Genomic DNA, 25,269 nt, shown 5'->3' with positions numbered 1-25,269 from the left:
CAGAAAATAGAAGACAGAGAGCAACTAAACTGTCCACATATGTTGTATAGGCTTAGATTTACACAGTATGTGAAAGGTTTTTATTCATTGTTTTATTATTTGGCCAATAAAAAGTTTTTGTACTTGATGTACAAAATTTTGGTAAATTTTTATAATATTTATTTTTTGTTGTAGGGCATGATATCATTTTATTTCCGGTTATATTTCACCTATTCAATATATAATGACCCCATGCATTTTTCTTCTTTATCTGTTTGCCCTCCAGAGTCGCTTTTTCCGTCGGACTCAGCAAGGGATTCTACCTCTACCGCCTGAAGGGCAGTGTCCTGGAGCTTCAGACTCTGGGTCGGGGGATACAACTCGGAAGGATGACCAGTACCTCGCCCAGGCGGTCTCACCTGCTATGGTGAACAGGGGCTTTGCGGGGGGATGGGAAGATTGGAAGGGATAGACAAGGAAGAGGGAAGGAAGCGGCCGTGGCCTTAAGTTAGGTATCATCCGGGCATTTGCCTGGAGGAGAAGTGGGAAACCACGGAAAACCACTTCCAGGATGGCTGAGTGGGAACTGAACCCACCTCTACTCAGTTGACCTCCCAAGGCTGAGTAGACGCCGTTCCAGCCCTCGTACCACTTTTCTAATTTCGTGGCAGAGCCGGGAATCGAACCCAGGCCTGCGGGGCTGGCAGTTAATCACACTAACCACTACACCACAGAGGCGGACGACCCCATGCATACCCATAAAAATTCGTGATGAGAAGTTCAGTGGTTTCTGAGAAAAGTGTACTTGAATGTAAAAAAAAAAAGTTATGGGAAATGCCACAGAAAAAGCAGACTTGTATAAACTGGACATTACAGTCATAATCATATTTTTTTCTGGGTTGGGGAAATATCACTAAATGCAGGTGCGAAGTTTCAGTACATTGAGGTTAATGGTATAGGAGTAAGCTGGACTCGAACTTTGTTGCAAGGTCGTGCTGGTTCCTAACAAGAGAACTGTCCGTACTGTCATATCGAAAGACCTGCACCTGGCGAGCCGAAGTTCTCGGACACATCCCGGCACTAAAAGTCATACGCTGTTTCATGTCTTCTTCTTACATATACGTAATTTTTCTACTTTTTATTCTGTACGACTCAACCAACTAGCATATGTGCTGAAATTAGTACGTCCCATTGAAACCTCTCTTGAAACTTCCAAGGCCCATAGTCGCATATATTTTGCTTCAGTCTTCTTGCTTCTGTAAAGCGAGAACATAATTTTGTACGCGTCGATTTCCTGAGTTCAATGGGGCTTACTGATGTATATTCTAATTGGTTCTTCTACCTCTACAGTCGTCGTAGTGACGTCAACTTACGACAATTTTTGCGGACAGTGGTTAATGAAAGCCGCTTCTTACCCCCTTTATTTAACCATAAATTTAAAGCTTTTCTCTTGTGCACAAGATCTACAGTTTTTTTCGCTTTCTTCTGTGGGCTGGAAGCATAGCTTGAACTAGTAGATTTGTTAGGTGACTGCAGTGTCTCTTCACTGGATTAACGGGAATCAGACTCGGGGCTCAAAATCGGATCCGGAATACATCTTGTTCCTGGCAATGGTGTACTGCCTTCTCTTTCAAATAACGCAGAAGAGGTCACTGTCACTATTTCTCTCCGACACGACTCCGAGACGATGCTGGAACCCATGGGATGATTTTCAATTAGTTCGATCACATATCGACCCATCTCCCTTTCTTCCAAAGGTGTTTCACGGGAAGAGGAGACACCATTTTCACCGAAATAACGTAAAGCATACTGTAGAACATTAACCAGATTCATGCCTGCTCTTTCAAAGGAACATGTGTCAACTGGCTAGCGCAGAAAGCTCAAGGTAATCGGGTCGCTTCACCTGGTCACCAGGGCTGTCCACGTCGAGCTATACGCTAACGCGTGCAATTCTATTAGACATTTCCGTATCGATTTCAGGATCTTACAGATCGAAATGTCAGCTGAATTTTTGTAGATTTCTTTCTTATGGACCCTTCATCCTCTCTACTAAATTTTATTGTCGATTTCGATATGACAGTATGGACAGTTCCCTTGTAAGGTGAACTCTACCTGACTTCAGATATTAGGGATGTTGGACTTGTTCTTCTACACAGCGCTCACGATTCTTACATACACGTTCTGGAAGACACATTTGAACATTCCTGCAAGAATTGTTCCAATCTCGGGTAGAAAGTTTTGTTTCATTTCTGTTAAAGCGAGAGAGTTCAATTTTTACACCTTGCTTTTGAGATCTTCCCTCTACTAGAAGTTACACAGTGAAAACTCGGGGCTTCGTAAAGACCACAAACTAGCAGCTGTTATTTTCACCCTTTTCTCAAACACTTCACTTCCTAGGGATAGAGAATGAGGAATAATTATTTTATCTTCGAATTAATTATTGGACTGTACCTCATAGTACCTTTAGCTAAGGACAGCTATCTCTCGAGGATTTTCTCTTTTCTACCTTTCTCAGAACCTCAAGGAATATATGTACATCGCCAGCATTTTCCATTGTTCCAATAGACATGAAGCAATGCCTGCTATGAACTTTGATAGGTTCAGTGAGCGTCATAAATGGAAAGCCAGCACTAAACGCCCACTCTTAATATACCTACTAACAATGGTTTCCTTCTGTCCTCAGATGACGTGAAGAATTTGCTCAACAGGAATGAACTAACTACAAAATCAGCCAAGGTAAGTTGTCACCTATTTAACTCAAATCCCCGTGCTCACTTTTAGATATTCCTATCAAATATACATATATGTTTTAAGTTTGGACAAAAGTTCGATCAAACATACTGTAATTCGAACCGAATGGAATTGTACATGGTAAAACATTTGCTCTTAACAGTATGAATGTTGTGCTGTGATCTGTTGGCTGATCTTATAAAAGACTTCATATGTTTTCTTATTTGACCTTAAGTTGCCTAATACTCGAGTTCTATCTCTACTTTTGCATTTCTATGTCAGTAAAGAGGGACCAACCTCCCATTCATGTTCATGTGTAATGAGGATCTGACCTTCCTCTGCCTTGATTGGCAGATCTTGTTTGGTTAAATGTTTCAAAAATAGAAAAATATACGAATTTCTCATGAACACTAGACATAAATAATTTTCGAATGTTTTATAAATGACCTTGACCAAATTTTTGACCGTATGGAACGATCATTGAAACTTTGATGAGTTTCTACAAGATTCGTTACATTGGGAGTTAAGAAAGACGTGTACTTAGTTTGTACAAGTATAGCAGCATGAAGAAAAGCACTATGATATATTTTATTCACATAAAATATTTTGTTACTTGCTCCATGAACTCCATCGGTTGAGCCCTGTGGGGGATAGTGGTGGAGGGCATACAAGCATTTCTTAAACGTTTGACTAACTTTCGTCATTGAAGTAACCGCACATGTTATGTAAATCGGGACAGGACCTACAGGGTGAGTCCTTCAGTGGTTGCCGTACTTCCCTCATGCCGTGTGTCGGTAAACGAGAGCGCGCTCGCCGTCACACCGTTCTCGTACGGTCGTAGAAAACCCATCAACTTCGATGAATGGATAATCAAATTAAAACATAGAGAGAAAGACTGTAAAACTTACCCTATTACAGCGAGTGTTGAAAATGCTCTCCGTCAGCCTGTAGACAAGCGTTGTAGCGTGTGACCTACCGGTTCACTCTCGACAATTTAGCCTTATGAATGTTCAAAATGTCGATTTAAAAATCTACAGCACATGAAAATACACTGTTCAACATTTAATCCAGAAGACATGACATGTACTAAAATTCGATCAATTACTGCTGTATAAGAACCAATCACGCTGTGCGCTGTACGGAAGCTTATCGCAGACTATCTGAGCCCATGATGTTACTGGCTATGGCTTTTGCAATATCCACTCGCCCACATACGGCACAGGGAATTACCGGTAACTCGTCAGAAGTTCACACTATATTATGGTGCTAGCAATGAGCCTTGTGTTGACGGTTGTGATGACTATCGTATACAAAAGTTCAGTTGCCATATCGAAGTGTTGCTCGTTGGGTGGTGGGCTTCCAATACGGAAGAGTAGGAGGCCGTTATCGAATCGAACTTAATAGAGGTTTAGTTGGGGTGGAACTACTACTCAGTACTAGCTCTTCGGGAAAATTTCTAAATGAAACTGGAAATATCTGTACATGTTAGAAAGTACAAAGTAGTGGTACTCTCCGGTACTCATGAATATTCCATTGATAAATGTTTGGTACAAGGACGACAGAAATGAAGAGAAAGGAACAGATGATTTCCTCCCTACTTTTTCCAGTAGTAAACGTAATTGCAGCTTCTACAGAAAGGTGTGAACGAGTCTTCAGCGCAAAGAATGAGATTTTGACTCCTATTTAGAATACTTTATGGGACCCACACTCCAGGTGTTTGGTCCTGTACCAAATGTGAAGCTTGGTTGTTATCTGGAAGACGTTTAGAAGACCCCCCATCACAGGGAAAAGGAAAAAGTATCCGTGTATAAACTGCTGGCATGTTAGATGAGAATGGGTAGCTCATAATTTCCAACAAATTCCTAATGGTTCACAGAAGACCGACGTTTGACTGAACAGTGAGGTATACAAAATGAAACATTAGAGAAGAATGTTCCATTCGCTACCTGACTTACAGGGCACATTACAGTATGTAGACTCATTCTTGCCACCACATTTATTTATTTATTTATTTATTTATTTATTTATTTATTTATTTATTTATTTATTTATTTATTTATTTATTTATTTATTTATTTATTTATTTATTTATTTATTTATTTATTTATTTATTTATTTATTTTAGTTATTGTTCAACAGGTATTTCTGCCCACTTACAGAACATTTCCATTTCTTATTCCTTATTTTATAAATAATTTACAATAAAGATTAAAATATGGAACCTAATACTAAACTTATGAACTATGGACAGTAGTAAGTGTGTGTTTCAAATTATTAATTTCTCCTAAAATATACATTGTTAACCTATTTCAATCTAAGGGCTAAGTTATTCTTGGCACACAAGTATGCTACTCTATTTATTTTATGTCTTCTCTCTGTGTGAATTCCCCTCTGACTGACCTTAGCAAGACACTCTCCTCGTGAAATATGTCCACGTTTGGCATAATAATAATAATAATAATAATAATAATAATAATAATAATAATAATAATAATAATAATAATAATAATAATAATAATAATAATAATAATAATAATAATAATAATAATAATAATAATATACTTCCTGGCCTTCTCCCAGTTTCCACCGGTCGACACATTGTAAGGATTTAACCCAGGTTTACGGCCGGGTGCCTCTCCTGACGCCAGCCATATGTGAATGGGAGTTCACTACTGTGTGTTTCTGTGCTGGTATCAAGTGCAATATATTGTATGAACATTAAGACGTGTGTTAAGACGAAAACTTCCCAAGCTTGAGCAATTAAGCAGACAAAATTACAATCCCCGACCCAACCGGGAATCGAACTCGGATCCCTCTGTACCGAAAGCCAACATGCTGATCATTTAGCCAAAGAGCCAGATGATAATAATAATAATAATAATAATAATAATAATAATAATAATAATAATAATAATAATAATAATAATAATAATAATTCATGTCCCACCGTGTCTGGCTCCTTAGCTTAGTGGACAGCGTTGAAGCCTTTGATACAGAGGGCCGTGGGTTCGATGCCTGGCTGCGTCGAGGATTTTCACCGCTTCACATTAAGTCCTCTGACTTTGGAACTGTTTTGTTTGTGTCCATCCCAATACACACATCACACAACCAACTTCCAAATACACACGGAAGAGTGAATTCGTCCTTCTACATAGGGTTGGATCACGAAGGGCATCCGGCCATAAAACAAGGCCATCAGAACACCACCACCACCACCACCACCACCACCAACAACAACAACAACAACAACAACAACAACAATAACAATAATAATAATAATAATAATAATAATAATAATAATAATAATAATAATATCTATTCACAAAGACGCACACACGAGTTGCTGTCAATTGTGCTCACTGTTTAATTTACAAATCATATAGGCCTACAAATTATACACACACATTAACGAACCACCATCTTGAACAAAACACTTGACTGCCACAGCATGTCAACCAACTACAACACAACAAAATCACAACATGAGTTCACACACACGACTCGACTAACGACTTTCACTAACAACTCAACTCTACTCAACTCTAGACTGTCTATATACCTTGCCTGGCCAGGCTTCTAGAAAAGTATGAAATAACATGCTTTCTCGTATCTTCTCGAGTCTCCAATAACTATATACAAATGAATAGAACATTCTGTAAAACTTCGAGTGACGAAGGTGCGTTGTCCTAAACTATTACCCTGTGTTGAACAACATTACATTGAATTTCTACATCATATTTGCAGGTAATGATAAATATATACTATTAATTACGTGTTCTTACATTACTTAAAGTCGTGTTAATATACATATAGCAGAAGTATCGTGACATAACCTCACATGTTTCGTTACACAAGACAGAACGTACAACACACAAATAATAAATGATACGACTATGATTTATACCAAATAAAGTCCGTACTGACAACCTGTCGTACATAGCTACATAGATAATAATAAGAGGGAGAAGAAGAAGAATGTATGTAAATAACTTCATAAGAAATAATAATAATAATAATAATAATAATAATAATAATAATAATAATAATAATAATAATAATAATAATAATAATAATAATAATAATAATAATAATAACACCCAGTAATCTAGCTCGATATTTTCACTATTTACCCATGGGTTTAGAGAATTGTTTCCTAGTTATACTAGTCCATTACACTTGCAGCAGTATCAGCCAGGTTATTTTGTGTGTTGCAGTGTCTTCAGAGATGCATTTACAAGAAGGTAGGAGTCCTTAAAGGAGACAAGGACGATCTTGCTTCCAAGGAGGAACTTATGAAGATATGGGGACGTGTATATGAGGGCAATGAGTCCATACTTATGAAAGGCGAGCCTATTGTGGAAAAGTGCCTAACACACGGTAAGTAAATACATAAAGGTGATCTTCTCCCCTGTCAGACTCGATCTCAAAGCTATTAGGACGTTGTTCACGACCATATATATATTTACAAAAGAACACCCGCGCGAGTACTTTATGTGACTCAAGGATCCTGAAATTTACAAAAAGGCTAGAAGTCGTAATGTTACAGTTTGGAAAAATAAATTATTCAAACGCACAAATAAAGAACTGCTTAGATTCATACTTCACGGAAGGAAAATGCAAAAGCTTCATAGGGTGATTATCACATAATGTGACCTGGATTACTTTTACCAATCTCTTTTCATGTATTCATTCTTCCTTCCTTCTTTATGACACCCTTATTCCATCCACCTCTTAGGTAAAATTTGACTAAAAATGTCAAGCAATAAGAAATACGGCTCTAAATGGTGAAATACACCAGTCGGATACCATCTCGGAACAGGTGAACTAGATTTTGTTGATTATGATGATGCTTGTTGTTTAGAGGGGCCTAACATCGAGGTCATCGGCCCCTAATAGTACGAAATGAAATGACAACAAAACATTCAAAATCATCCACTGACCAAAATTAAAAAAATCGCCATGAAGAAGGAATGGATGGACATGAACCAAAAAAAAAAAAAACCGAGCAAACAAAAAAGGAGTGGATCCAATTTTTAAAAAATCATTGATAATTCATTACTGACCAAGGGCCCACTCATGAAGCACAATCCTGAATCGAGGATGCTTGATGTCTAAAGGGATCCCAAATCCATGTCTAAGGCCTCTCAGAATGGTACATGTCGCGAGTAAAGTAGAACCATGGTATTTCTCCAGCTGCGGTACTAATCACAAGTATTGTACATCGTACAGGTAACGCTGACCTATGGTGTTTCTCACAAAATGGCGCCACTCACAGCCAACGCAAACCGATGAGGTTCCTCACCTAGGTGTACTAATCACGGACGCCGGCATTCCCGTGGTGTTCCTCACATAGTGGGTACTAATCACCGACAACGCAGACCCACGGTGCCGCTCATATAGTGGTACAACTCACAGGCAACGCCCAGACCCGTGTTGTTGCTCACATGGGCACGACTCACGGGTACTGGAAACCCAGACTGAACCCCGCTTGACTGCTACGAATCACAAAACGATTCAGTACCTAACAGAGTGGTACTACTCGCAAGTAAAGGCGACCCATGGTGTTCCCCCCGTGATGGTACGAATCAAAAATATTTTCATGGTTCTAATTCAATCATTCCTTGGTCGCCCCTTTTAGTCGCCTCTCACGACAGGCAGGGGATGCCGTGGGTGTATTATTCGTCTGCCTCCCCCACCCACAGCGGGTGTGTGTTTGGTCCGCGAGAGGTATTTTATTTCCCTCAAGTCCGCCGGCAAGCCGGTTAGGACCCCCCTATCCACCACCTGGGACGCGCCACGTGGGAGTATCGTGTAAACTAGGTTTCAGAATGGCAAAGTTTGTCTTAAGAATTTAAATATATTGTACATTTAAGAATATAAAACATTTAGGGTTAAATTTGTACATGATTCTGACGTTGACATTTCGTAAGGTTATACATAGAATTAAAACAATTAAGTTGGTGATTACAAATTGTGCGTATTTCCAGCATGGGGACGTTAAGAAACACACGACGCATTCCACATAAGAAAGCGGTGTGTGAGCAGCTGACATTAACATGGAATTTGTAGCATCGGAAAATAAAATTAATTCACCTTCTGCTCGGAAGAGTGATAATATTGCTTGGTAGACTCAGACAACGGAGTCACGAAATTCCAAGTGCGCACTCAGAGCAAAGAACGGTCCAGAATTTTAACATAAATTTGTCTTATGGCTGGGATTCACCTGAAAATTTGTGGTTACGAAAGTCAGCGTCACACAATGTATGTAACACTAGCAACTGTGCAGGCTGTGATGTAAGGTATGGATGGATGGCCAGACAATGTTACCTAGCAAGCGTGCAGGCAGTGATGTAAGGTATGGATGGATGGCCAGACAATGTTACCTAGGAACCGTGCAGGCAGTGATGTAAGGTATGGATAGATGGCCAGAAAATGTTACCTAGCAACCGTGCAGGCAGTGATGTAAGGTATGGATGGATGGTCAGACAATGGTACCTAGGAACCGTGTAAGGTATGGATGGATGGTCAGACAATGTTACCTAGGTACCGTGTAAAGTATGGATGGATGGCCAGACAATGTTACCTAGCAACCGTGCAGGCAGTGATGTAAGGTGTGGATGGATGGTCAGACAATGGTACCTAGGAACCGTGTAAGGTATGGATGGATGGTCAGACAATGTTACCTAGCAACCGTGCAGGCAGTGATGTAAGGTATGGATGGATGGCCAGACAATGTTACCTAGCAACCGTGCAGGCAGTGATGTAAGGTATGGATGGATGGTCAGACAATGGTACCTAGGAACCGTGTAAGGTATGGATGGATGGCCAGACAATGTTACCTAGCAACCGTGCAGGCAGTGATGTAAGGTATGGATGGATGGTCAGACAATGTTACCTAGGAACCGTGCAGGCAGTGATGTAAGGTATGGATGGATGGCCAGACAATGTTACCTAGCAACCGTGCAGGCAGTGATGTAAGGTATGGATGGATGGCCAGACAATGTTACCTAGCTACCGTGCAGGCAGCGATGTAAGGTATGGATGGATGGCCAGACAATGTTACCTAGCAACCGTGCAGGCAGTGATGTAAGGTATGGATGGATGGCCAGACAATGTTACCTAGCAACCGTGCAGACAGTGATGTAAGGTATGGATGGATAGCCAGACAATGTTACTAGGAACCGTGCTGGCAGTGATGTAAGGTATGGATGGATAGCCAGACAATGTTACCTAGCTCCGTGCAGGCAGCGATGTAAGGTATGGATGGATGGCCAGACAATGTTACCTAGCAACCGTGCAGACAGTGATGTAAGGTATGGATGGATAGCCAGACAATGTTACCTAGCAACCGTGCAGACAGTGATGTAAGGTATGGATGGATGGCCAGACAATGTTACCTAGCTACCGTGCAGGCAGCGATGTAAGGTATGGATGGATGGCCAGACAATGTTACCTAGCAACCGTGCAGGCAGTGATGTAAGGTATGGATGGATGACCAGACAATGTTACCTAGCAACCGTGCAGACAGTGATGTAGGTATGGATGGATGGCCAGACAATGTTACCTTGGAACGGTGCAGGCAGTGATGTAAGGTATGGATGGATGGCCAGACAATGTTACCTAGCAATCGTGCAGGCAGTGATGTAAGGTATGGATGTATGGCCAGACAATGTTACCTAGGAACCGTGCAGGCAGTGATGTAAGGTATGGATGTATGGCCGGACAATGTTACCTATGAACCGTGTAAGGTATGGATGGATGGTCAGACAATGTTACCTAGCAGCCGTGCAGGCTGTCATGTAAGGTATGGTTGGATGGGCAGACAATGTTACCTAGGGACCGTGCAGGAAGTGATGTAAGGTATGGATGGATGGCCAGACAATGTTACCTAGGAACCGTGCAGGCAGTGATGTAAGGTATGGATGGATGGCCAGACAATGTTACCTAGCAAACGTGCAGGCAGTGATGTAAGGTATGGATGGATGGCCAGACAATGTTACCTAGCAACCGTGCAGGCAGTGATGTAAGGTATGGATTGATGGCCAGATAATATTACCTAGGAACCGTGTAAGGTATGGATGGATGGTCAGACAATGTTACCTAGGAACCGTGCAGGCAGTGATCTAAGGTATGGATGGATGGCCAGACAATGTTACCTAGGAACCGTGTAAGGTATGGATGGATGGTCAGACAATGTTACCTAGCAGCCATGCAGGCAGTGATGTAAGGTATGGATGGATGGTCAGATAATGTTACCTAGGAACCGTGTAAGGTATGGATGGATGGTTAGACAATGTTACCTAGCAGCCGTGCATGCAGTGATGTAAGGTATGGATGGATGGTCAGACAATGTTACCTAGGAACCGTGTAAAGTATGGATGGATGGCCAGACAACGTTACCTAGGAACCGTGCAGGCAGTGATGTAAGGTGTGGATGGATGGTCAGACAATGTTACCTAGCAACCGTGTAAGGTATGGATGGATGGTCAGACAATGTTACCTAGGTACCGTGTAAAGTATGGATGGATGGCCAGACAATGTTACCTAGGAACCGTGCAGGCAGTGATGTAAGGTGTGGATGGATGGTCAGACAATGTTACCTAATAACCGTGCAGGCAGTGATGTAAGGTTTGGATGGATGGTCAGATAATATTACCTAGGAACCGTGTAACGTATGGATGGATGGTCAGACAATGTTACCTAGGAACCGTGCAGGCAGTGATGTAAGGTATGGATGGATGGTCAGACATTGTTACCTAGCAGCCGTGCAGGCAGTGATGTAAGGTATGGATGGATGGTCAGATAATGTTACCTAGGAACCGTGTAACGTATGGATGGATGGCCAGACAATGTTACCTAGGAACCGTGCAGGCAGTGATGTAAGGTATGGATGGATGGTCAGATAATGTTACCTAGGAACCGTGTAACGTATGGATGGATGGCCAGACAATGTTACCTAGGAACCGTGCAGGCAGTGATGTAAGGTATGGATGGATGGTCAGATAATGTTACCTAGGAACCGCGCAGGTAGTGACGTAAGTTACGGATGGATGACCACACAGCCGTCTTTGAGTCAACAAGGAGTGCGGATGTGCTGAATTGAGTGCGGAGCAATGGGCAATACGTTGGCACAATACAGGATAGCGATTTGGAGTTGGCACTGTGACACGGAAAATAGAAAGGAGAGAAGAGTGAAGGTAAATGGTGAAAAAAAGGGGGGGGGGGGGGTTTGGCTACCCTAATGGTGGCGGCGGTGGTGGCTGTGCTATTGATAACAGGAGGAGTGGAAGTAAATCCTGGCCCAGGCCCAGTCGGTTCCGTGGGATGGGAAGAGTTCAAAGCGATAAGAGAAATGATAAGAGAGGCATGTCAGACGGAGCAAATAAGAGGAATGTTTCTGGGGTTATCTAAGGAGTTTATGGACCTAAAGTTGAGCATTAAGGAAGATGTGAGGAAGATAATGGAGGGGGTAGTGTGTAATAAATATGAGCTGGATCTATTGAAGCAGAAGGTAAGAAGTTTGTAGCAAGAACTGAGAGAGACGAAGAGATTAGTGACAGAGGTGAGCAAGAAGAGGAAAAGGAGACTAAAGTGGAACTAGTGTATAAAGTGGTGGAAGTATTTCAGAATAGGATGAAGATCAACTTTAATGAAGTTGATATTGACGATGTACACCGTGTGGGAAAGTTAAGGGAAGGAGACCCATCAGAGTGAAATTATTTTCTACTTTGATGGATGACAATGTGATTAGGAACGCGAGTAATTTAAAAGGCGAGAAAGTGTGGATAAGAAGGGAGATGAGCAGGGAAGCTATCAAGGAAAACGGAATCTTGAACAGGCATTTAAGGGAGGCCAAAAAGCAAGGCCTAAAGCATATATTAGAGGGCAGCAGTTGGTCTTTGGGGACGGCAGGTGGTCACATATATGGGTGGTGGGCCGGCTAAAGAAATTAGATGAAGAACATCAACAGCAGACGGCAGAGGGAGAAGTGAAAAAGGGCACAAGGAGAAGTAGCAATGACATAGGGGACAGTGATACTACGGAAGTGAGCGAAGTCCACAGCACACCAAAATTGGGAAGTGGAGAAATGCTGAACAGTGGTGGTCGTTAATGCAGATACCTTGGTTAACCAGGACAGTGCAGAGGTTAGTGAAGGAAGAAGTAGGTCACGAATGGTACAGAGTGAAGTGAATGGGGCGAACGAAGACAATAGGAGACAGGGTAACGATCCAAACCACACAGGCGCTAAATAAGGAAAGATCTTTAAGTTTGAAAGATTTATGGGGTGTGAAAAATGCCCAGGTACGGAGAAAGGAGAGGAGGAAGAGAAGAAAGAAAAGGAACAGGAGAGAGATGGGGAAGGCTTGCAAGGAAGAGTGACAAGAAGTAGGGGTGGAAGTGGAGAAACACAGAAGCAGAGAGGGAGAGGTTGAGGGAATACATAACTAGATATGACGTTAGGGTTGTGGAAAATTGAGGGGTTGATGGGGAAGCTAGAGAACAAAGAAATTGAGGAATTAGTAAAGGAGTTTGAGATAACTGATTTAGTGGAGTCGTGGCTAGGGAATGGGGTAGAAATTGAACGTGATAAGGAACGTGATTAGGAAAAAAATGATGAAGATTGGAAGAAAACCAGGCGGGACAGTAGTTTCAATAAAAATGAGATATCGGGGAGGATAGAGAGGATACAGAGTGAGGTAGAGGGGGTGGTGTGGTTTAAAATGAAATGGGAAGTGATGCAAAGGAGACATCTGTTATATAACCATCCTAAGGATTCTGTTTATGCGAAGAAATTTTTTTGAGGAACTGATTGAAGAAATAAACAAAATTAAGGGGTTGTATGTGTAAGATGGAATGATTTTAATTGGGGATTCGAATGCAAGAGTGAGCAATAGAGTACCAGATTATGGCATATATGATAACGAAGTGAGAGGGTACAGAAGGAGTAAAGACAAAGGTATAAATAGTTATGGAGTAAGGTTGTTAGAGTTATGTTCTATAAAAAATGTATATATTTTAAACGTGTGGACGAAGGTAGATAGTAAGGGAGAACTGACGTACATCACATCAAATAGTAGATATAGGGGTAAGCATGGGGACAGCGTTAAGGAGAATGACAAGTTTTGAGGTGGCAGAATGTGAGGCAACAGAACACATGCCCATTAAGATGAAACTAAGAGGCGGGACGATGAGAGAAGAGAGGGGTAGGAAAAACGGTGAGGTATAAGAAGGATGGAGGGAAGTATATCTGGAATGATACGACAATAGAGAAAATGAGATTAGAGCTAAAAGAGAAGGGATATATTTTAAAGGTAGAAACTGAAAGGGCGTTGGAAGGAAATGACATGAATAAGGTTTTAAAATTAATAGAACTCCCAGTATGGAGGGTGGTAAAGAAAAGAGAAGGGAGAAATAATAACAGAGTTACGGGGTGGTTTGATGTAGACTGTAGGAGAAAACGAGGGATTGTGATGACAGCTCTAGCGGAGTTTAAGAAGAGAGGAAAAGAAGAAAAGAGGGAGGAATATTGTGAATTAAGAAGACATTACAGGAAGTTACTGAATGAGAACAAAAGGCTGGAAAGAGGTGGAAGCGGAAAGGTTAAACGGATATTGCAAAGAGAAGAGATTTGAGAGTATTTGGGAATCTATATATATAAGATAAAGAGAACGGGACCAATGGAGAGGGAAACCAATATAGGGGAAAATGAGTGGGTAGGATATTCCAGAGGTCTTTTGGGAGCAGGAGAAAACTGGCATGGGAAAATGGGCAATACATATATCGTAAGAAAACTAGAAGAAGGAATACAGATACTGGATGAGGAGATAACAACCCAGGAAGTAATTAGGGTGTTAAGCAAAGCAAGAACAAATGTAGCAGGTGGTGTAAATGCTATTACGAACAGGGTATAGAAGGAAGTGGGACCAAATGAACCGATGTTGAAGGTGATAGTTAAATTGTTTGCAACGGCGAAATTTCCTAGTGAGTGGAGAAAAGGGGTAGTATGTCCAGTTTATAAGAATAAAGGGGTTAGACGTGATCCTAATATTTATAGAGGAATAACAGTCCTTGGCTCGTTATCGAAGGTGTATACAGGGATCTTAGCCAATAGGATTATAAATTGGTCAGAGCAATATGGGAGGATATCGGAGTATCAGAATAGGTTTAGGAAATGAAGGAACACGGTGGACAATGTGTGGATTTTGGATACCCTGATTGCTGAAGTATGTGAGGATAGCAGGGATGAGATTATATGTAGCAGCGATTGATTAAGGGAAAGCCTTTGATGCAGTGAGTCGGGAGGCGTTATTTACAAGACCAAGGGAGATAGGGCTGTCGAAGGAAATGAGGGCGGCAATAGAAGGAATATATGAGAAAGTACTGGTGAAATGAAATGTCGTATGGCTTTTAGTGCCGGGATATCCCAGAACAGGTTCGGCTCGCCAGGTGCAGGTCTTTCTATTTGACTCCCGTAGGTGACCTGCGTGTCATGATGACGATGAAATGATGATGAAGACAACACACACACACAGCCCCCGTGCCATTGGAATTAACCAATTAAGGTTAAAATCCCCGACCCGGCCGGGAATCGAACCCGGGACCCTCTGAACCGAAGGCCAGTACGCTGACCGTTCAGCCAACGAGTCGGACAAAGTACTGGTGATGATTAAATTACAGGGGGGGGTGAGGGATGAGTAAGTGTATTGAGTCGAAGAGGGGAGTGAGACAAGGTTGTAAGCTGTCACCGATAATAATTTTATTGTTCACAATTGATATTTTAGAGACACAAAGAGGAGAGAGGTGACAATGTCCTTGCATAGGGAAGCTGGAGGTACCGGGCCTGCTATTTGCAGACGATCTATTGATCTTGGCACTAACAGCAAGTGGGTTGCAAAACGGTTAGATGAGGTTGTTGAATACATTAGAAGATGTTCGGTTAGAGTAAATGTAAGGAAGACGCAGGAAAATGCAGGAAGAAATCAGACCTGGGAAAAAATTGAGTATTTAGGTGTAATAATTAGTAATAACGGATCATGGAAAGATCAATGTAGGAGGGCCAAATTAAAGGGAGGTTTTTTGGGAGGAGGAGAAAACTGGCATGGGGAAATGGGCAAGACATTTATCGTAAGAGAACTACACTGCTGTTTGTAGAAAGTGAAACACTCAGAACCAATGGTCTGAAACACGCCAAAATCAGAGGACGTATAGAACAGTGGAACCATAATAAGTGATTTAACTTGCAGAGAGATGGCGTGCACATAGGCCCAGCAGTGCCCTTCTGTGTGTGACCGACCAGGGCAGTGTTACGCAACGCTCAGTCAGTGCGGAGCCGTCATACGAAGTGGAAACGTGTACTTCAGTGCCACTATGCCTCGCCGACATCACAGGAGGGAATATCAGCAAGTGATGCGTTCGAACGGGGCAGAATGATAGGGCTCCGGGAGATGGGTCTGTTGTTCCGTGACATTGCGGCTCGTAAAGGATACGCTGCTTCAACAGTGAGGCGTATGTGGAACCAGTGGAGAGAAGAGGACCGTACACCACGCCGACAGGGTACTGGACGACACAGTGTGACCACAGCGCGAGATGACCGCCATCTTGTCCGCTTGGCCGTAACGGACAGAACAGCTTCGTCCAGGGTGTTGGCTCGACGTTGGAGCAATGCAACGGGTGTGGGGATGTCTGCATCGACGGTTCGACGCCGTCTTCTGAGGGCCCGACTGGTGGCACGCATGCCATTGTGCCGACTTCCATTGACCAGCAACCACCAACGCCTTAGACTGCAATGGGCACGTGAACACCGACACTGGCGTGCTGAGTGGCAAAATGAAGTGTTTTCGGACGAGTCCCACTTCAACTTGTCCTACAGTGAAGGTCGCATACGCGTTAGACGCCACCGTTGTGAGCGCAATCGGGCAGACTGTATTGTTAAGCGGCAAGTCAAGTGTGATGGTTTGGGGCGCAATTGCCTATAACATGTGATCTCGCCTCCTACGTCTTGAGGGCAATCTGAACAGCTACCGCTACATCAGGGAGGTTTTACAGCCCGAAGCACTGCCTCTCCTGCAGGCCGTTCCAGATGCCATATTCCAGCAGGACAATGCCCGGCCGCATGTGGCGAGGAATGTGCAAACCTTCTGCGAAGAACGACGGATACCACTGCTTCCCTGGCCTTCCCGTTCGCCGGATATGTCACCCCTTGAACATGTCTGGGATATGGTCGGTCGGCACCTTGTTCTTTCAGGTCCTCCTGCAGCCACTGTTGATGATTTATGGACGCGCCTACAAACCGCGTGGCAGAGTATTCCCCAGCAGCATATTCAGGCGCTCTTTGATTCCATGCCACGACGTGTATTGGCTCTGATTGCAGCGCGTGGTGGCACTACGCCGTACTGAATTTCCACGGTCACCGTGCATGTAGAGTTCTGTAATTGTACTCATTTGTGTCTTGTCATGTCCCTAATGTGTGGAATAAATTGCATTGTGTCACAGCTTACGGTCTTGGTGTTTCACTTTCTACAAGTAGTAGTGTAGAAGAAGGAATACAGATACTGGATGAGGAGATAACAACCCAGGAAGTAATTAGGTAGTTAAGCAAAGCAAGAACAAATGTAGCAGGTTGTGTGAATGGTGGGGGTATTAGAAAATAAATTATCGGGTATAAAGTACAAAATTCAGAAAATGGTATTCTAATCACTGGTAAAAGGTACAATGTTATTTGGGGTAAAAATATAGGGATTGGAGGAGGGCAGAAAGGAATTAAACCAAGTGGTGGCGAAATTTAGTAAGATTATGATGGGTGTTTAAGACTGTACTGCGAATGTAGGAGCTAGATTAATATGTAAAGAATCGATGGAAGTTACAATAGCTAAGATGGTGATGAAGTATTGAATATGATTAGAAGGGACGGGACGGGAATTAATACAAGACGTGTATAGATTTCAGAAAAGTAGGGAGAACAAAGGATACTGGGTGAATAAGTGCAAAAAAGACTACAAAATTTAGGGTTAGGGGAGTTAGGGTGTGAGGGATGGGAGGAGAGGAAAGAATGGGTATCGAAAAGGCTAAAGGGAAAAAGAGGCCTGTTTTTTTAAGTATATGTCTCGTGTATGTTCGTCTCAGTCAGCTTCTATCTGTATTTTCTTATACATCTTAATGAGCCATTTTATATGAATTTATTACTAATTGTTAATGAATATGACGGAACGACCTTAGGGTACATACTTGAGGTGAACACAATTCTAATGTTAAAGATGGCACACATACACATACACCTATTCATCGAGCCATAGGAATTAACCAATTAAGTTTAAAATCTCCGTCTTGGCCCGGAATCAAACTCGCGCCATTTGAGCCAAAGGTCATTGCAGTGAGAGTGTGTGTGTTTTGACAAGAGATGTGAGAGCCACAGTCTGATCGTCATATCTCCGTATGTCACTCTCCTGGACCCACCTCTGTCTTATGCGTGATGTTATATTGCCTTCACTTTGATACTCATCTATGCTTGCGTTGATGTGCTTGGGATATGCTATACAATTTCACTACGTTTATAGATTAAATATTTATACAGAATAGAACATTGTGCCACTGTAACTTCTCCTTGCTGGCCTTTTTCTCACTTTATTGGGGTCAACACTTGATAATGGTTTAGCCCAGTTTTACTGTCGGATACCCTTCCTGACGTCAACCCCACTAGAAGGACGTATTCACTATTGCTCATTTCTGTGGTGGTTAGTAGTGTGGTGTTTCGTGTGTGTATATGAAGATAAGTGCATTAAGGCTAACAGAAACACCCAGTCTTCAGAATAGAGGAATTAAACACCCGCGATTAAAATCCTGTCCTCGGCGGGCATTGAACTCAGGGCCCTCCGAATCGATGGTCAATACGCTGACCATTCAGACAAGAAGCCATTGGCACTATTGTGAGTATAAATACAAATTCTAAGATACATTTATCGTATTCTGTCTTTGTCAAACACTTGCTCACCTTCAACATGTTAAGATTCGGATATTAAGGAAAAGTTTTGTTCCTGAAGTCATTTTACCCGAAACCTAAAATATAACTGTGAATGATGGGCAGCTCACCCCGTTTAAAGCAATTTTATGTTGCATATAAATGCATATTTCAGCAAGCCTGCGTGGCTCAGACGGCAGTTCGCCGGCCTCTCACCGCTGGGTTCCGTGGTTCAAATCCCGGTCACTCCACGTGAGACTTGTACTGGACAAAGCGGAGGTGGAGCAGGTTTTTCTCCTTGTACTCCGGTTTTCGCTGTCATATTTCATTCCAGCAACACTCTCTAATAGAAATTCATTTCATTTGTCAATCATTAATCATTGCCCCAGTGGAGTGCGGCAGGCTACGGCAGACGATACAGTTCCTTGCCACTAGATGGGGCTTCATTCATTCCATTCCTGACCGGTCGAATGACTGCAAACAGGTTGTGTATTTTATTATAAATGCATATTTCGGCCTTTTCTTTTTTGCATTGGTCATATTTGGTCATTAGTGATATTTGGTTAAATTTTGAGCATCTTTGTTTAAAACGAGGCATCGCTTTTAAGAACGTGCATATTATCTGCGTCGAGGATTTCAAAATACTATAGTAGATGTGTTTCCTTTCTTTTCCCGAAGAGATAGGTAGCATGTATAGAGGACATGATTTCGAGAAATAGATGCTGTACGGACGTACGCCGACAGATACCAAAAGCATGCTAAGACTTCATATTTGGTTAAGTTTTAGTAAAACATAGATCCTCCGTGGCTCAGGCGGCAGCGCGCTGGGCTGTGACCGCTGGATTCGGTGGTTCAAATCCCAGTCACTCCATGTGAGATTTGTACTGGACAAAGCGAATGCGGAATGGGTTTTCCCTGTCATATTTCGTTCCAGCAACACTCTCCAATATAATTTCATTTCATCTGTGAGTCATTAATTATTGCCCCAGAGGAGTGCGACAGGCTACGGCAGCCGGCACAATTTCTATCCTTGCCTCAAGATGCGGCTTCATTCATTCCATTCCTGACCGCTCGAATGACTGGAAACAGGTTGAGGTTATTTTTTTTCTTTTTGGCTACTTGCTTTACGTCGCACCGACACAGATAGGTTTTACGGCGACGATGGGACAGGAAAGGGCTAGGAGTGCGAAGGAACTGGCCGTAGCCTTAATTAAGGTACAGCCCCAGCATTTTCCTGGTGTGAAAATGGGAGACCACGGAAAACCATCTTCAGGGGTGCCGACAATGGAGTTCGAACCTACTGTCTCCCGAATACTGGATACTGGCCGCACTTAAGCGACTGCAGCTATTGAGCTCGGTGATTTTCTTTTCTTTTCTTTTCTTTTCTTTTCTTAGTAAAACATGAGAACTGCACCCCAGTGCTACTATACTGAATGAATGTATAACGTTTTAACGTACCTACTGCAGCTCTGTCAGTTTGTGTCTGCTGTATTATCACGTATCGCTTTTTGACACTTTCAATTCTAGTAATACCGTAATACTAACTAGCTGTCATTAAAAGATTAAAGTCATATTTTGCCTTTATCTGAGGGCATATTTAGCTACGAAGTAGTTGTTAGAGCATAATTAAGCTAGTTTTAGGGTATATTTAGCTAATTGTTAGGGCTTATTTAGCTAGTTGGTAGGGCACGTTTAGCTAGTTGTAGGGAATATTTAGCTACAGTAGAAGTCCGATAGTCCGGCACGTTCGGGACCGGCCCGGTGCCGGATTACCGAAAATGCTGGACTATCGGGCGGTACCTCTTACTACGATATAGGTTAAGGCGTACAGCGAAAACAGCTGTAACACGGCGTTTTTCAGTAAAATATTTTTTTGTCATAAATGTTTGACGAGCCAGTATTAAATTCATTCAACAAAATATTTCTATTCTCACCTTTCTCCAGGCGTTTGATGATTTCCAGTTTCTGGTTGCTGGTCAGAGTTACGTGCTTACGTTTCTCTCCTGATTTGAAACTTGAAGAATATTTCGGTTTTGAGAACATTGTCACTGCTTAAATAGCAAGAAGAAGCCATAAAGAAGTTTAACGCAAATAAAAAATAAGTTAAAATAAATGTGCGCTATATCCAGTTCATTCGATCTGCAGATGTCATAGCAATTGTAGCAGACTCTAAGAAAGAGTTGTTGAAGATGATAAATATATTTTTATCAGCATTGTCAGATTCACCCTTAAACATTAATGTTAAGAAGACCAAGGCGTTAGTTGTCAGTAAACATCCTGAACGAATTCGTACCAACATCAAGATTACTGACAATGTAGTGGAACAAATCACCAGTTCTTCTTACCTAGGAAGTCTAATCACCAATGACTGCAGGTGCACCAAGAGATCAAAAGGCGAATAACGCTTCCCAAACAGGCGATTAGTAATAAGAGAAAATTTTGTTTACTGCAAATTTAGATTTTACAATCAGCAGAACATTTGTGATCTTGATTGGAGTGTGCCATTGTGTGAATCTTGGGAGAATCTTGGACAATCAGAGATCAAGATTGGAAAAAAACTTAAAGCATCTGAGACCTGGGTCTTCAGACGAATGCTACGGATGAAATGAATTGAAAAGAGAACAAACTAAAGGGAAGGGAGAATTGATGTTAACGATACAGAGAAAACGAGCTAAATTCACTGGCTACATCTTGTGACTTAATACATTTCTTACCAATATGCTGGAAGGGAAATTCACGAGGAAGAAATACCGCGGACGACCGAGGAAGGAATTCCTTCAAGACTTGGCTTCAGAATCTTCATTATGGTTTCTGCTATGAAATGAAACGGGATTTGAGGACAGAGAACGTTTGTTGCTTAGACATTGATGATGATGATGACTTAACAACTCTCCGGCATGTACTATATGTACGAAACTACCTAATATACTAAAAGTTTATTTCAAGTGCAATGTGGAGGTGAAGAGTAAATATTAAATGTTGACACTGAATACTATTGTATGTATGTATGTATGTATGTATGTATGTAAGTATGTACGCTAATCACTTCCTGTCTGACCCACAGTTCTCGCCAACAAAGCTGCGGATGGCTGCGATGCGGCTGCACAAATTCAGCACTGCGTGACGGAGAATCTAAAGGCATAGTTTAATATGTTTATGTAGTTATATTATTATTATTATGTATAACGTCTATAAAATAAGTAGTAAATAAAATTCATGCAAGTTTAGTTTGCACATTCCTTCTTGCATTTCCTTGCTTTAGTCTTTGCCTTTTACAGTATTAACAGCCGATCTTAATGGGAGTCGTTCCAAAGATCGCTGTTATAATGAAATGAAGTCAACTTTCTGGGTTTTCCAAGGTAACAGCTCGTATCGTTGGATTAATTTTATGGGTGTTACTCGCCTTTTTATTGTTCTTCATTTATTAAATTTTATGTCGTTTAAACTATTTATGGTGTTTCATGGTATTTCTCATAAACTGCTCTATCCTATTCCCCTGGATCCACCCTCTGTTGAGGTTCTCTTAACCTTTGGTTTTGCTCATATTCCATCGCTTCCCTGTCCCGTGTCTTGTGTTTTGATCGAGGCCTACACTAAGTAGTTGGCGTGATTTCGCGTTGGGACGGCCTCTAGTATCCCATGTGGTAGTACTGACGTTGGAAACTGTGTGTTTGCGGTGTTGTGCTGTCAGTTGTTTCGTTGTACTTCTGTTCGATTGTCGGTACGTCAAAAAGTTGTTTTGTTACGCGACAATGCGCCGTCTCACACAGCAAAACCAGTGAAAGACACCTTGAAATCGCTTGGGTGGGATATCCTTCCGCACCCGCCGTACTTCCCTTACATGGCGCTAAACGACTATCACCTCTTCGCATCGATGGGACACGCACTCGCAGAGCAGCAGTTCAGCAATTTCGAGGAAGTTGGAAAATGGCTCAAGGAATGTTTTGCCGCAAAAGGCAAGCAGTTTTCTTGGCATGGTATTCATAACTTACCTGAAAGATGGATGAAATGTGTAGAAGACGATGGCCAATATTTTGATTAACCAAAAATGAATTTCCCTTAAAAATTACGTACTTTCTTTACCACGAAACCCGGCAGAAACTTATGCATACACCTGGTTTGTTTTACAACGTACAGGGTTTAGAACGCCGGGAGTCCTCTTTACATTAGAGTAGAAATTGCCTTTTGTGGGTTATGGAATTTAAAATGACCACATCGTTTGAAATCACAGTTAAAGCAGTAGGTACATTACTGTACGATTACCCATAAATATCTCATTACATGTGCTACTCTCGAGGTAACATTTACAAGGCCGAAAATAAATAATGAAATGGAGGCGCAAACACAAGCACTCCGTCTTAATTTCAAAACAGGAGACCTAAATGGACGTAAGGCCCTATGGCACAGATGCTAATACCATGTTAAGGGGGGTCTAAGTAAGACAAAACAAATCTAAAGTCGAAAACGAGTAGCAGTTTAGAAGGTTAGAAAAATTAATCACTCCGCATTAATTTAGAGAAATGTTCACGAGGATAACCACTCGTCCTTCCTTATATTCCAACTATTTCCCATGAGGAAATGAAAATATGAAAGCCCGAAGACTGAAAGATACATTCAATTCAGGAATTGAGGAAACGCTACATTTTATTTGAGGGAAGAGCCGACGACCTAGCAATTACATTCTAAGGGGAACGTACAAATCTTCCCCAGTTTCAAACGCAGTAGTTTCACTTAATAGAATTGACTGCCATACCTTGTTTAAAAAGATGTTATGATGCCGAAACTGCTGCTTCTTACCTCCTGGAGGAGATCTCCTCTACCCTCGGTCCATAGAACATGCAATAAAGCTGCTGCAAGATGAGACGGCTAATGCTCAAAATTTCGCTTCTTACATAGTGGTTCGTCAGAATAATGAAGGTGTTTTAAATAAGCACCATTTTCATTCGGATAAAGGATTTGGTATCAACGTTTATGATAGATTGAGAGACTTGATATCACGCCTCTGGATGGGCGGTTTAATTTAATTGCATCTTTGATAACTTCCTTTAGGCAGTTAGTACAACATCCAAATACGAATATTCTCCATGACTAGTAACGGGATCTGAACTCCAGATTGCGCTAAAATATTGATATCAGAGACATCTACTCCTCGAAGGGAACAAAGTTCCCAAGTTTTAGTAGAGATGGATGCAAAGTCATAGAAGGAACAACTTTAATTTCACGTAGGAGCCTTATTCATGATACAAAAATATAATAATATAAATTAATAATAATAATAATAATAATAATAATAATAATAATAATAATAATAATAATAATAATAATAATAATTATATTATTATTATAATAATTATTATAATAATTATAATAATATAATTATATATTATATATTATAATAATAATATAATATAATATAATATAATATAATATAATATAATAATATAATAATATAATAATATAATATAATAATATAATATAATAATAATAATAATTATTATTATTATATTATATTATATTATATTATATTAATTATAATAATAATAATAATTATTATTATTATTATTATTATTATTATTATTATTATTATTATTATTATTATTATTATTATTATTATTATTATTATTATTATTATTATTATTCTTTCGAATGGGCCACCAGAGGACCACGTGCCATTTTCAATTCCTTCTTCTTTGTTCTTTCCTTTTCTTCCAGTACGCTTTCATCTGTTCACTATATTTCTTCTTTCTGTCTTCAGACCACTTTGAACCAGTCTTTTTAACTTTCCTACCTTGGAATCCTTCTATTTTCAATACTTTTTCCCGAAAGCCTTCTCTATTATTTATTTCTTCTGTTGTTATATTGTTTTTTCTAAATCCTTTCTTACTTCATTGACCCAGCTTGTCGTTGATTTCTTACCCCACAAATACCTGAAAATCTTACTGGTTAATCTACTATCTTGCATTCGATATAAATGTCCAAAAAACATAAGTCTCCTTTTCCTCATTACATCTGATATATTTTCTATTTTTTGATATATTTCAGCATTACTTCGTAATTTCCAACCTTCTGCTGTGTTTTGTGGGCCTAATATTTTCCTCGTGATTCGCCTTTCTAGTATTTCTAGTTTATCTAAATTATAGTTTAATGCCAGACATTCGCTTGCATATAGGCATTCTGGCTTCACTACTGTGTTGTAATGCCTTATTTTTGCATTTTTGGATAGGCATCTTTTATTGTAGATATCTTTGGTGACACCATAAGCTCTCTCCATTTTGTGTACGCTCTCCTCTACTGCAGATTTTTCTAAACCATTTTCTTGGATTATTTCCCCTAGATATTTGAATTTTTTACCCTCTCTGTTTGGCCAATATCTGTTTTCAGAAATTTTGGTGCATCCCAAATATTTGTTAAACATTTTGTTTTTTCTGCAGAAATTATTAAGCCAGTTCTGCTGGCGATTCTTTCCAAGACATTTACTTGGGTTATAGCAGATGTCAAATTTTCAGAAAGTATTGCAAAGTTATTATTATTATTATTATTACTATTATTATTATTATTATTATTATTATTATTATTATTATTATTATTCCGAGGCTTCCGTGGTT

The 25,269-nt window shown here is 40.8% G+C and overlaps 1 protein-coding gene across 1 annotated transcript in view; it reads left to right on the top strand.

Annotated features, from left to right (window-relative positions):
- The window catches only part of LOC136874686 (general odorant-binding protein 19d), a 51,229-nt gene extending 29,339 nt beyond the window's left edge, over nucleotides 1-21,890 (top strand). The window contains exons 3-5 of the mRNA XM_067148326.2: nucleotides 2,663-2,715; nucleotides 6,924-7,086; nucleotides 21,729-21,890. Coding sequence (XP_067004427.2) covers nucleotides 2,663-2,715; nucleotides 6,924-7,086; nucleotides 21,729-21,808 — 296 coding nt within the window. The 3' untranslated portion in view covers nucleotides 21,809-21,890. The remainder of the gene's footprint in view (nucleotides 1-2,662; nucleotides 2,716-6,923; nucleotides 7,087-21,728) is intronic.
- The last annotated feature ends 3,379 nt before the right edge of the window (nucleotides 21,891-25,269 follow it).

The sequence above is a fragment of the Anabrus simplex genome, chromosome 5, assembly GCF_040414725.1.
Source record: "Anabrus simplex isolate iqAnaSimp1 chromosome 5, ASM4041472v1, whole genome shotgun sequence".
NCBI lineage: Eukaryota > Metazoa > Arthropoda > Insecta > Orthoptera > Tettigoniidae > Anabrus > Anabrus simplex.
The sequence above is the reverse complement of the archived record's forward strand: the minus strand, read 5'-3'. Positions and strand labels throughout refer to the sequence as shown.